Genomic DNA, 13,372 nt, shown 5'->3' with positions numbered 1-13,372 from the left:
GTGTAGAAGGTATTATATTTAATATCGGGTATATTCGCCATTGACTTCCCTTACAGCTTCTAATCGCCGACCCATTGAATTAACAAGGCGAGCGATGAAACGTGGAGTGCAACAAAGTCCCCAAGCTTCTTCAACTTGCTCCCATAAAGTTTCAGCTGTTCGCGGTGGATTGTCCGACCAACGTTCACGAAGTATTCTGACAACAGCAGCCCACATGTTTTTAATATGATTCAAATCAGCACCTCGAGGTATCCATTCGACTAGCTCGAGATCAGGCTGCCTCTGGATCCATGATTGAACCACAGCTGAATCATGCACGGAACTATGGTCCTGTTGTAGCTGGAGTATGACGTCACCAACACGTGCTTTTATTTCAGGGAGCATAAAGTCGAGAAGATCAACATATTTTTGACCATTAAGTCGGCCTGTAATTCGATGGATACCACCTCCACCTGCAGCCTTGAATATCCACCCCCAACAGTGAATCGTCACATGACCCATTCGCGCTGAACGGGCCATATATTGTGGATCAAATCGTCTTCCAGATGGGCGATACACACGTGTCGGCCTAAAGTTTCCAGTGGAAAATATTTCCTCATCTGTAAAGAAAACAGTGTCCCAGTGACGAGCAATATTTAGCTCTGCAAATGCCAGTCTATCGACTTTGTGATCTTCTGTCAATCTCTCCTTAACAGCAGCCCGGAAGGACCTTAAGCCTGCGGCCCGAAGTCGCCGTCGGACTGTAGTTACATCCCCTGGAAAGGCGGTAGACTGCTGCAGTTGTCGGGCACACATGAAAGGCAGTCGACAGCATTGATCAACTAATTGTTGGTCTTGTGTCGGTGAGGACACTCGTGGCCGACCACTTCCAGATTTTCGTGTTAGACTTCCAGTTTCCTCATATTTTTTCCACCACCTGAACGCTGTTGCACGATGCACGCCTAATCGAGCGCCTGCTTCAGGAACACTGAATCCCGCATATTCAATAAGAGCGATAACACTCTCACGTACAGAATGATCATATTTCGCCACTCTTACACAGCAAAGTAAAAGTGCTAGAATGTCTTTGAATATAGGATAATGCACAATATTGCTATACATGACGTCGTACTATGAAAGGCATGCGCAGAAGAAGTTGATGTGCCTGTAATCAACTGTTCTTGTACGCAAAAATACACACTCACTGTTAGTAACAAAATATTATCCAATGTTTTAAAATCCAATTAATTAGAATATAGTAGCAGTTACTATCTTTCAAGAACATAACTTCCATCGAGTGGTGAGAATAAACACAAACTCGTAACTATGCAACAGTTTACTTCCATCAAAACCCCCGAAGCACTTTACAGATTTAATCTGATTTATTTGTGCAATTTAGATACATATAAGATTACGACTTATCCGGGAAATTTGTTTATACTCGTCTAAAACAGTTCTATTCCATTATTCGCCACTCGTATACATTATATGTCAAACAACAAAACAGAAGCAAGTAAAGTGCAAATACTCTAGACAATATTTATCAAAACGTACTAGAGATATAAGATATAGCCGAGCGGTTTAGTAGAGTAGTCTACTACCTCCACCTTCTCGTGTTCAAACCCTCCTGAGATTTGTGTCTACTTTTTTTTCTTGTGCTTTCACAACGAACGTTTTTTTTCTATACGCTATGACTGGCAAACCCTAAACAAAATACACATGTTTATTGTAATACTGTACTCTAATCCGGATTTTTATGCTATTCTCTTCTTTTAGCTAGTTAAATTTCGTATACTTTTATAATTTTGATTAGTGCATATTTCCAACAAGTTAAGAATCGAGGTGAGAACGCTGAAATCTAGAGCTAAAACCGAACCTATACGACATTGAATTCAAATAAGTAAAACGATGTGATCGACAGTTTGCTATTAAGTTTTCTAATCACTTTACGACTGTATACCACCACATGGAAGTATTGATTTTACAATAAATTCTCTTTAAGTAATACTTTGCTCGACTATCGTTTTATGTATTTTGCTGATCAGTTTTTTCTTTTGCTTCGAAATTTCTTACCAACACTACATGGTTGCTTCGATTCCCGGCAGCAGCTCATATGGTTCGGATTCCACGTTAATAAGTAGGTCCACGTCTCATATAGCCTCGCTGCTGAACGGACGTTAAACTCAAAATCATCAACAACAACTACATGGTTGTTGTGGGAAAAGTAGTAATTTATTATTTTGCATAAACCACATTTTTCACTATTACTGAAACAGTAAGAAAACAAGACAACGCGGGCATTTGCTACGTTTTTACAAATTAATATTTGTCAACTAGTAAGCAATTTAGAAGAAACAGAGTATTCAATACATTAAATGTATAGCACAGTTATGAACCTTCTTTTCGGATGTATATTAAATCATTTGCTCCGTTCCCTCTATTTTTCTCTCTGTCTCTATGTCTCTCTCTCTCTCTCTCTCTCTCCTTGATATTCAGTTTCCTGCAACTTTTATTTTTGCTTGTTCTTTCTGTGTTCTCACCTCTATACTTTTTTCTTCTTCCTCGATTTCTATAGTCAGAGATAGAGTGAGACAGACAAAGTGATCTGTACTAACTACTCATTTGCTTTTACATTTCTATGCACGTGTATAGCTAGCTTTTTTAAGTACCAATTAGACATAGGTTATAGGCGGGCTGTCATGGACATGTTAGACGTAGTTTCCTGCAGACTCCATTCCATCTTTCATAGGTAATGATGGAGGAGTACGGAATTAGTGACAGACTAGCTACATCGGTAGAGTGTGGGATTTCTAATGCTATGGTTGTGCGTTCGAATCCCATCCAAAGGCTGTAATTTTTTCCATTTAGCACTTTCCGATGTTGTATACGTGCGAATCTCTTAAGATGTTCTCTCTTTCTCATTTCTCCATGTAGATGGATGCTACGAAGAAAACCAATAGAGAAGTAATCTCTTCTTTCAGTTATGGTTGAGATTTTAAAGAAATTTTCAGTTTTCTGCGAGCATTTTTATTTGTTTAAATAAATATGTGTTACATAACACTTACTGTGTGTAATTATGTATTTGTGGTTTGCTGATTCTCACAGTTATTATATATGGTTCATAACAAAATTTGTGGTGGTGTCCTTTGAAGTGCATGTGTCATTTGTCAATATATGCGCACGTTTCTTTTCCTTTATATTTCGCATATTCCCCTTTATTTAGTTTTTATCACGTTGACCTCTTTCTCTCTCTTTAAAACTGAGGATGTAAAATGAGAAGAGAAATGAGAAGAACCTCAATCTATTACTCCATCTTGTGAGAAATTTGTGGTTTGTAGTCACGTGGTCTATACATTTCTTGCTCCAAACGAAGTGTGCAGGGGGACGAAGCCGAAGGTTATCCTGGCGTGATCAGTGCCACAAAGACGTTAGGTTGGTTGCCTATGTTGTTAGGCGTAGTTTCACAATGAACTTAAACTTTCATGTTGCAGGTTTTTTGCTTCGTATTGTACAACGTAATGACGGAATCCCGAAGAGTGATTAAAGTTGAAGTGTACGAAATGCAATCTGTCGATTTTCTGAATGTGAAGAGTCTCCACGACTTTGTCACAAAACATAAAAAGAATCGTACTGGAAGTGAAATCAACTGGCTGAAAATGCGCCATGACGTATAGACTATCAATCCTCTACAAAGAACAACTGAATGACATGGTTGAATTCCAGGAGCATGACTTGCAGAAAGTTCATACCTCAGGAAGCAGAGTTTGGCACCCATCACTGCAACTGATTCAGCATGAACTTGAAACAGCATACCCTGATGAAAGATTCATCACAGCAGCTAAGAAAAAGGATATGTTGGACCTAGTGAATTTTATACCCCCTTGTCAGCATTCTTTTTTCTCTGAACTCAAAGACTGACCGCAACAATGAAGAATTGGACGAAGCCATGTAAGAAGGTATTGTTTATTTGTATTGTTTACTCACACAGTTTCTATTCTTGTACTTCTTAACATTGAACAGTATTGCCACTGTAAGAGTAATGCTTCAATTTGTTATTTAACTCCACTTCATTTTCACAGTCTTTTTCCCACAAAAGTACCCTCATACGCCATGTCATGATCTTGCAACTTCTAGCCTAACCTTGCAACTTCTAATTTTGACGAATATGCAACTGCTGCAAAATAGATTTTTGCAATGTACTTACGATATTATAGATCAAAGTGATTATTGAGCAGTACCTTCCTGAAGAAATACACATTTCTGAATTTGGACTTACACCACTTGGCAGCCAACCCACTCATATTACAATAGTTAAATGTACTGCTTTTCATAACAAATGACGTGCTCAATACAACAGCAATTAAGATGTACCTTCCCTATTATTATTTATTTATATATATATATATAGGCTGAAATTTCGTACCATGCAAACAGCGATAGGGAGACATTGTTTGACATACTATGATATCACCACTTCAACAGTGTTTCAATCCCTACTTAAAGTTATTATTTTCTTTATTTCAAATGGCACTATGTCAGGTTATAACATATTTCGAATCTAGATGTAAAACGGAAACTTACAATACCATAATCGTTATGCAGTGTTGCAAACAAAGGACGCTACAGTATCATAAACATCGAGAACCAATCAAATTTTGGAGGTTTCTAGAACAACAATAACGCAAGTAACATGGTCAGGGTAATACACTTTAATGTCGAATGCAGTGGTCGTCATAAGAAGTATTTCGAACGATTTGATTTAATTTTTAGTTAATCGATCCGTTCAGCAGCAAGGATATACGAGGCATGGACCTACAGCTTAATGCATGAGCTCCCGCTGGAAATCGAACCTGGGTTTCCCATGTCAAAGGAGCGTGCACTAACCGCTTAGCCACGAGGGAGCCCCATATTTCGAACAAGTAGAAACAGTTACAAGGAATTGAAAATTTGACTTTTTCATTGGACATTACTTTGAAAAACTGTTTAACGTAAGTATATCTCATTACGTAGATGGGTTTCAATAGATATAAAGCTCATAATGTCATTTACAGCAATTCGATATCTTAAATTATTATTCCATAGATATGAAAAAATTGTAAATTTTTATATATATAATTCTTAAAATAGCGTTCTTGTGGGAACTTTTTAGAGCATTTTTTTTTATTATTATTATTTATTTTGCTTCACTGTATAACTATAACAATACATTTTGGCAGGTGTAGTTATAAGTACTCGGAATTAAGCAGCGTTGCAAATTTTTACCAGTGTTTAATATATCTCCAGAATGGTCTGATATATCAAATTACTGTAAACGGCATTATGATCTTTATATCCATTGAAATCATTTATACAACTGGATGAGATACTTATCTAAGCAGTTTTGCAAAATACAGGATTTTGAACTTCTTTCCTTCAATTTTATGTAACTTTGTTTCTATTCATTCAAAATCTGCCATATTGCGGTATTAGATAGTAAAGTACTTTTGGATGTGCATTGTCCCGTTCATCTTATTTGCGTTATTACTGCTGTACAGGCTACCAAAATTTGGATGTTTGTGATACTGTAGCGTCCTTACTTTGCAACATTGAGCAACAAGGTGATACTGTATTTTTTTATTTTTTTTTTATTTGACAGGTTGGTTTGAAATCTGTAATAGTCTAACTGCGTTGGCAACAATAATGTTAACCATGTGCCACCACAGAGTTGTCAAAGAATGTCACCTATTGATATTTGCATGGTACAAGATTTAAGTTTTTTTCTTCTTTCTTTTTTTCGTTAATTTAAAAGTTACAAGTAGGTATGGAGATAAATGATCTGTCCTATAGAAACTAAATTTACTGCAAGAGAGTGTAACTAGCAATTACTGTGAGGAAAATTTTACTTACAGCATATATTTCTTCGTCTCTGAAAAGTGAAAATGAAATTTTTAAGCTTTACGTTCCACGGTTATGCCAGCTAGGCTAAAGGAGATGGTAATGATGAGAAATGTACGCAAAGGTGGAATGAATAAAGTAGGAAGAAACGGGAGAACCTCTAGAAAACCTACTGACACGGTACTTGTTTACCACAAAGCCCAATTGGCGCGAACTGGGATCGAATCAGAACTACACGCACCAGAGGTGAACTACTTCGTATTTAGTTATCAGGTGACCATATTCCGGTTCACTGTTATCATCATCATCATTTCAGAGCTCTCCTTCTTTCCTTTCCAAATCCAAGATATTTGAGGACGTCCTCTCCTTATCTGATTGTGCCAGTTTTTTCCCGTCAGTTAAGCATACCTTGCAGGAAACTTTTGACCCACATGCACCACTCAAAAAACAGTACAAGCTTAATTAAAGAAACTGATTATTCTTGTTTCACAGAAAACTTTATACCTTCAGAAGTGTATTGGAGTAGTAATGTGTGAATTTTGCTCTATTATTACATTTTGATTTTCATTTCGACACGCCTGGATAAGGATTCGTTTGTTGAAGACGGATAAAAAAGCTAATACTGACAAAAAATAAATTGTATGCTAACATATTTGTAAAAATTAGCATACCTTAACAACGCTACGTTCAACGTATTGTTCATTGCTGTTGTCGGTAGATACCAGCTTCTCTTTAACTCTTTCCACTGTCCACCATAATGGCTTCTTGACCAACAAATTCAATGCCCACGTTCCCCATGTCTCATTGGCTGTATATTTCATAAAATCAGAGAGCTTTTCAATTTGATTTGACCTAAAAGAAAGAAGAAGAAACTATATATTATTAGCGTTTACCGGTAAAGAAAAAAAAAACAACTATGAAAAGTATAGTATAGCTATAGCAATTGATAAATTCCATGGAGCCGAACAAAATGATACGGATGAGCCTAATTCATAATGAATAGTTCTCAAGACAAACAATTCTCTTCCATCTAAAAATTGGTACAGTCTACCTAACATATATACGCTACGTACAGTAACAGGCCACTTACTGAGATGTAACTAATACTGATGCAGACCTTCACTAATATTTTTTATTCTGAAACTTCCAAGATGACGGTACAGAAAAGTATGATAAACTATTAATTCTGGTTTAACCATAGAGTATCGACCAACAATAAGACACATATCGCGTGAAGTTGAACGAAAATGAGATTCTTGAAACGTAAATTCTCATGAGCACTTTCATAGAAAAAATATATATATATATATATATATATATATATATATATATATATATGGCACTGAAAATTATGTCGTCCGATGATAGTTTTTCCTTTTTGCTGACTAGAATGTATTTACAGCTGTTGGACTTGTCCTAACACTGGCACACACGTTACTTGTAGTAATTAGATATTAATATTTAAAACAATAAACAACTAAAAAAAGGTTAACATCAAACTATTTAATCTGCCAACTGAACTAGAAACAGAACGATTCTTTAGCTGCAAACTACTGAACTGATTTCAAGTACAAGGTAACATGTCTTTGATGTCCATTACTCATGCGTTCACCATCAAACTTCAGTAATACAGGCACGCTGCGCATATACAGCAGCCATAGTTCGTCTAATGTCGAAAAGAAATGGAGGTATCGAAGCAGCTTGTTCACGTTCGCCTGTGTTTGTTGTATGACTTTTTAAAGTGGGCCTGTCAGCTGCCGCATCAAGTAGCTGTATATGCCAAGCATTTGGGCAGAAAGCCATGAACGAGTCCCTGGAAGCAATCATCGAGGAAGACAGTAGTCCAGTGGTTTAACCGCTTCCCGGATTAACCCGAGTTATTTCGTTTTACTAAGTAGGTCAGTTCTGGTCGAATTTTCTTCCGAAACGTGACTATATTGTACACGAATTATCTCGCAATAAAACACAAAAGTACGATCGACGAAACAAAGTGCGAATTTACTCGTCCTTGTCCAAATTGAAGCAAATGCGGAAATCTTAATAATTCGGGTTGCTCCGCCAGGATCTGGTTACTTCGGATAAAGTGGACCGGGAAGTGGTTAGTTAACCTGTCATGAACTTGCAGGATGGTTCCATGTTTCCGCTGAAACACTCTGCACCTGCATCGGATAGGGAAGTCATACAAGTTAAGCAAGTACAGGTACTCCACACATTGAACAAGAAAAAACAAGTGAGAGCCTATTTGTCCTTGCTCACTTGTACCTGAACACACTCATCTTTTTGATAGCTTGTTCACTGGTGACGAAAATCGAGTCCTACTATGACACTTCCAAGCGTATAAGATATTGGTTGTCGCCATGCGACTTTGTTCCTCACACCTCAACACCACCTCTGCACCCATAAAAGTTATGCTGTCTGTAGGTGGGATTACGGGCTACTTCACCTGGTCAGATCATCACTGCTGACCTCTACTCTCAGCAGCTGCAAAGGGTACACCATACACTGCGGCAGAAGGAGCTGGCATTGGTGAATGGCAGGAGTGTGCTGGTCCTGCACGACACTGCCAAACTACATGTGGAAAAAAAGGACCGGGGAGATCCTTTAGGAAATTGGCTGAGACAGTCATTCAGCATATTCATCGGACCTTGCGCCAACAGATTACCATCTGTTTCATTTCCTCGACAACCACTTCCGTGGGAGATTCTTAGCAAATGAGGGAGACCTGCGGAACACAAACATGGACTCCTTTGCATCCACGCCCGCTGACTTTTATCACTGGGGTATTGTGCAGCCGTAAGAACGTTGGAAAAAGTGTTGGATGCTGATGGAGATAACGTCGAAACCTATAGATGTACCGTCTACTCTATTGCTCTAGAACAGCAAGAACTTCTTAAGTTACGTTGCATGTTTCAAAATCTTGAAAACGGTCTGGAAGTGAAGAATCACGAGTACTTTTTTCATATGTAGTGTGCACAGTGTTCAAAGCAATTAAAATGTTAGTTTTGACTAATTAATTTCTGACACTCTGTCGAAAATAACAGCATATCCGACTTAATTTTACGTTTTCCCCTAGGTATTGCCACATGAATGTTCTGCATTTCTTCTCTATTGCACTAATATCCGACAAAAAAAAAAAAAGTGTGTTTCAGCTGACTTAAAACAAAGAGGTGAAACACCAATGTTTCAGTAGATCCTCTTTCTTCTAGCGCAACCGAAATACAAGAATAATGAACACTTGTGTATAGTGTATGCTGCAGCTGTTTTAAATACAAATTTATGCCAGCGTTACACTATTTTCCATTTTCAAATTCCTTCAGTGACCAGCCTCAGTCTCTTCAAGCGCTCCTTTACTTCCGTAGTGCAGTCTCAGAAGCTCTCTTTCCTATACTTCATGTTTAAATCTGAAACTACAGTAAGTCCCAGCCAACTCAATCAAGAAAATATTAAGTTTGGTGCATTTTTACTGTATGGATCCACAGATTTCTAAAACTTACCGAACAAATTTGTAATGATATTTTCATAGACTAGTGTATAAACAATCAAATATGTTGGTTTTTATCTGAGATGCGTATCTACATAAAAATACATTAATGAAAGTCGAACATGTTATGCACGGATTCGCTCATGACGTAGCTAGTAACCACAATATACGACGTGAAGTACCGTATCTGAAGTAAACGTGCTAACTCTTGACACGCAACTACAAAAGTATACCCGAGAGTAAAGAAATCCACATAATTTTGAAATTTACGCCAGTAATCTGTTACGTTACTTTGGAACACAAACATAGAAGGAATGAAAATATCTAGATATTACCTATAAGTCATTAATAACGTTCAAACACACAACACATAAGGTCAGTGATTTTATGCCATATACAGTGGTTTGCGCTATCCTAGTTTATGGGTATACCCACCTTCGCTGACGCGCCCATTACATACTAATACCTTACACCTTATCGTTTGAGCCCTCCCTACTTCGCTCCTATGATACGGTTAAGTAGCATTTGTGCTATTTAGTGACCACCTAGCACAAGTTGGTTAGCGTCTTTTCCACAAAACTTCTGTGACGTATATACATGTCCCCCTAAACTCAATATGTACAAGGGATTGCAAGTCCACACTCCAAAAATAATGGTTTAAGATACTAAAAGATGATTTGCTGAAAAAGTATATATGCAATGAATTAATGTATGGATCAGCACAATAAATCTGCACCTTAAGTTTATCCATGCAAACTAATACTGCTACGAACCACAGCAATACAGCAGTCGATTAAGAATATTTTACAACCGACCACAGAGTTTGTTTATTAACAGGCTTCAGCGGTATATCGCTTACTTGTGATGATGGATCCCTGGTATGCACCCATTTTGTAATGAACATCTTGTCTGCAAGATTTCTCGAGTTTTCTTAAATTCTCATTCCAGCAATTATTTTATAACCATGCACTTTCATTCATCACTAGTCTCCTTTAGGTTACATGGCATAACGTAGGGCTTAGAACTAGAAATTTATTTCTCCCTTTTCTTGAAGTATGTCATTCAACCTATAAAATATCTACATTCGCATTAAGAATAGTCTGTCAAATTTAAAAAATAAATAAATAAATAAATACTTTTCTTGCTTTAAGCGATTCCCTAAGATGTTCTGAATAGGGTAGAAATGACAACCTGCTAGCCTAGTGCCTGCTACTCTATTATGTGCTACTACCTCATTATAAAATTCTCTCTCTCTCAGTGCCTTAGAAGTTGTTTCGTATGGTAGAAGTTGCATTCATGGGTGCAGATTCACTTTACGATCAACTGCCCTTACGGGTATAGGTTGTTTGCACGTAGTCATAAAAACGATTGTGCAAACAGCACAAACCAACTTGTGGTAGGAGGCCAGTAAAAGCGAGAATGCTACTCTCTGTGTCACTTAAGAATGGAATCGTACTAGATGTTGCAGATTAACAGACAGAAATAAGCTAAAATTTATTTTTTCGAAAATAAAGCTAGAACCCTTTAATTAACATAGGCCAAAATTAGCAGGTTACTCAGTCATCTTTGATATTCACTCTCATTTTAACCCTAATATAGCCCTTGCAACTTGTAAACATGTCACTCGGACAGTGAAATGTAATATCCTATACAATCATCTTTCATATACACTCACTCATTTCATCCGCAAAATTATCATTTTTATGATGGAATATACTTAATCAACACCCAAACTTGTTACCATTTCGTAAATTTCTACCAGTTGCATGGTTTTTAATTCATACTGCAGCAGACGAAATTAACTCAATTGCTTACCTTAACATTTCTTCTACCACTGTGCTAAGGCATGCTGGTGTTCTTCCATTATTTATAAATACTTTTTCAAGATCCTGTACGGTAAACTTGACAATATTGTTGTGATGACACCATTTATTTATTAATACTTTCCAAAAGTCTAACTTCAATTCCCAAGCCTCGACATTTACTTCTCGTTTACGAAAGGGTGCAAACAAGGCATTTATCCTTTCATCATCATTCCAACAATCTGGATGTATTTCTGGTGGAAAACTCATAGCTTGTTCTTTCACAATACCTTTATCTATCTTATACAGTCTGTCAGTTCCTCCAATGAGGAATAATCATATTTATCTTAACCTCCAACACAAAATAACAGTCAGTTTCAACTCTTCTGCTTTGTTCAGTGTGCGTGCGACTGAAGGTAAACAATTGTCAGAGCTGCCAACTAAGCACATGAAAATAATTGTGCAAGATGATAAAAATATTCGTCTTACGCAGAATCGTTCTAGAGTTCGACTAACATATGTTTTCTGCTGCAGTCAGGCCTTTAGTATCACGCTAATCGTACATCAAAATAACTCTGCATATGCCCATTGTATTTTGTAGGATAGTATGGTACGCTCCAAAACATCGAGCATGATATGCAGTACTTATTATTACCCTCTTCTGTTTATCACCTGGAAAGCTACTTATTTTCGAGCTCTATTGGTTTATTTTTGTGACGATAAGAGGATTTTTTAATGCATTGGTATAATAATATCTGAACGAAATAAATTTATCTTATTCCTACGATTCACTAGACTACATTGCGCAGAAAATCATATAAAAAAGAATAACTAAATCACTTTATTCGGTTCGATCCCAGCCCCCGCCAAGTGAACTTTGTGGTGGACAAACACAATGTGCGTGGGTTTTCTCGGGGTTCTCCAGTTTCCTTCCACTTTCTTCATTCCACCATTGTCATTCATTACTCATTATCACCGTCTCCTTTAGCCTAACCAACATAACTGTGGGACGTAAAACTCAAAGATTTCATTTCATTTCTTTCACTTTATTCGGGGTTCAAATGCAAGGAAGAAAAGTTATCTTTTTAATTAGTTAATTTTCTTTAAAAGTGTTACACCTTCTTGTAAGGAAGAACTCAGTCATAACACTGTATGAAGCTGTATTATGCGGAAGGTAAAGAGAACATGTTAAAATGCACACAATTTTTTGGCTTCACTGAAACATAACATTATTTTGTATTTCAATTAGTGTTTCTGTATTTGTGTGTCTGTTTGCTCAGTGCATTGATGGATCTATGTAACAATATTTAACAACAACTTCTAAAGATTTATGATTGTTTCCTATTGAACGAAATTTCAATAGAAAATACTTGTCAAATAAATAGTTAGCAATTAAAAAAACTTCGCATAAAAATTAAAATGTGCACAACTTTGTGATGCATTTCAATGCGTCAAGTTGAAGTTAATGTTTTCTGCACGCATGCGCGCCTACTACATGGGTGCTCCGGAGCTCCAGCACCCACAGAAATAATCTTGAGGGTGCGGCACATCCACAAAATTTTTATTTTATAGACACAAAATAAAATATATATATATTCTTGCTTGCAATTATCAAAAAATAATAATAAGCAATTAAAACGTTGAGATTGTTAACTGTCGTAAGGCTGGATCTATATTTTAACTCGGGAAAGCCCATACTTACTACAAAGTGGGTATTGAATAATTTTCGTGTTTTTGCGTCCTTTATAAACACTAAATCGAGATTATGAGGAAAATAATTCCATACGTGTACCCAATCCGGAGAAATAGGGGTGTCCCCTGTAGGGGACACTGGGCATTAGAAATACAATGGGCATATATTGAAACGACTATTGACTTAAAAGACAGGTTTTATTGTAAATAAAATATAAATGAACACAAATATCACTTATACATAGAATAACTATACAAAATGCAAAATATTAAATACGGATATTCTGGTTATAACATTTCAATACGCTGCCCAAAAGCAAAGTAAAACAATAGCATTACAGAACGCAAATTACACTAGTGACCAATATTTACTTTTGGCTATGAAAGTCATACAAACAACGAACATGTAACCCAATCTCATAGTTTTCACACATGAATCTTGTGTGTTTTTGGCACAAACGACACCTCTTTTGTGCGCACTTCTGTTGAGAGTTGAGGCGAACGCCATTCGGAACTCGTTGATCTAATGGTGCACTACAAGTGA

General features: G+C 36.9%; 2 protein-coding genes across 2 annotated transcripts in view; one reads left to right on the top strand and one right to left on the bottom strand.

Moving 5' to 3' along the window:
• Window positions 1-11,569, bottom strand: part of LOC145690601 (charged multivesicular body protein 7) — a 115,330-nt gene extending 103,761 nt beyond the window's left edge. The window contains exons 1-2 of the mRNA XM_081765659.1: window positions 11,150-11,569; window positions 6,525-6,705 (exon numbers count right to left, since the gene is read on the bottom strand). Of these exons, the coding sequence (XP_081621785.1) occupies window positions 6,525-6,705; window positions 11,150-11,406 (438 nt within the window). The 5' untranslated portion in view covers window positions 11,407-11,569. The remainder of the gene's footprint in view (window positions 1-6,524; window positions 6,706-11,149) is intronic.
• Window positions 1-13,372, top strand: part of fbl (pantothenate kinase 3 fbl) — a 164,572-nt gene that overhangs the window by 79,732 nt on the left and 71,468 nt on the right. The gene's annotated exons all lie outside the window — the stretch shown is intronic.

Source organism: Thermobia domestica, chromosome 1 (genome assembly GCF_964235325.1).
Source record: "Thermobia domestica chromosome 1, izTheDome1.hap1.1, whole genome shotgun sequence".
Lineage (NCBI taxonomy): Eukaryota > Metazoa > Arthropoda > Insecta > Zygentoma > Lepismatidae > Thermobia > Thermobia domestica.
This window is presented reverse-complemented; position numbering and strand designations above follow the sequence as displayed.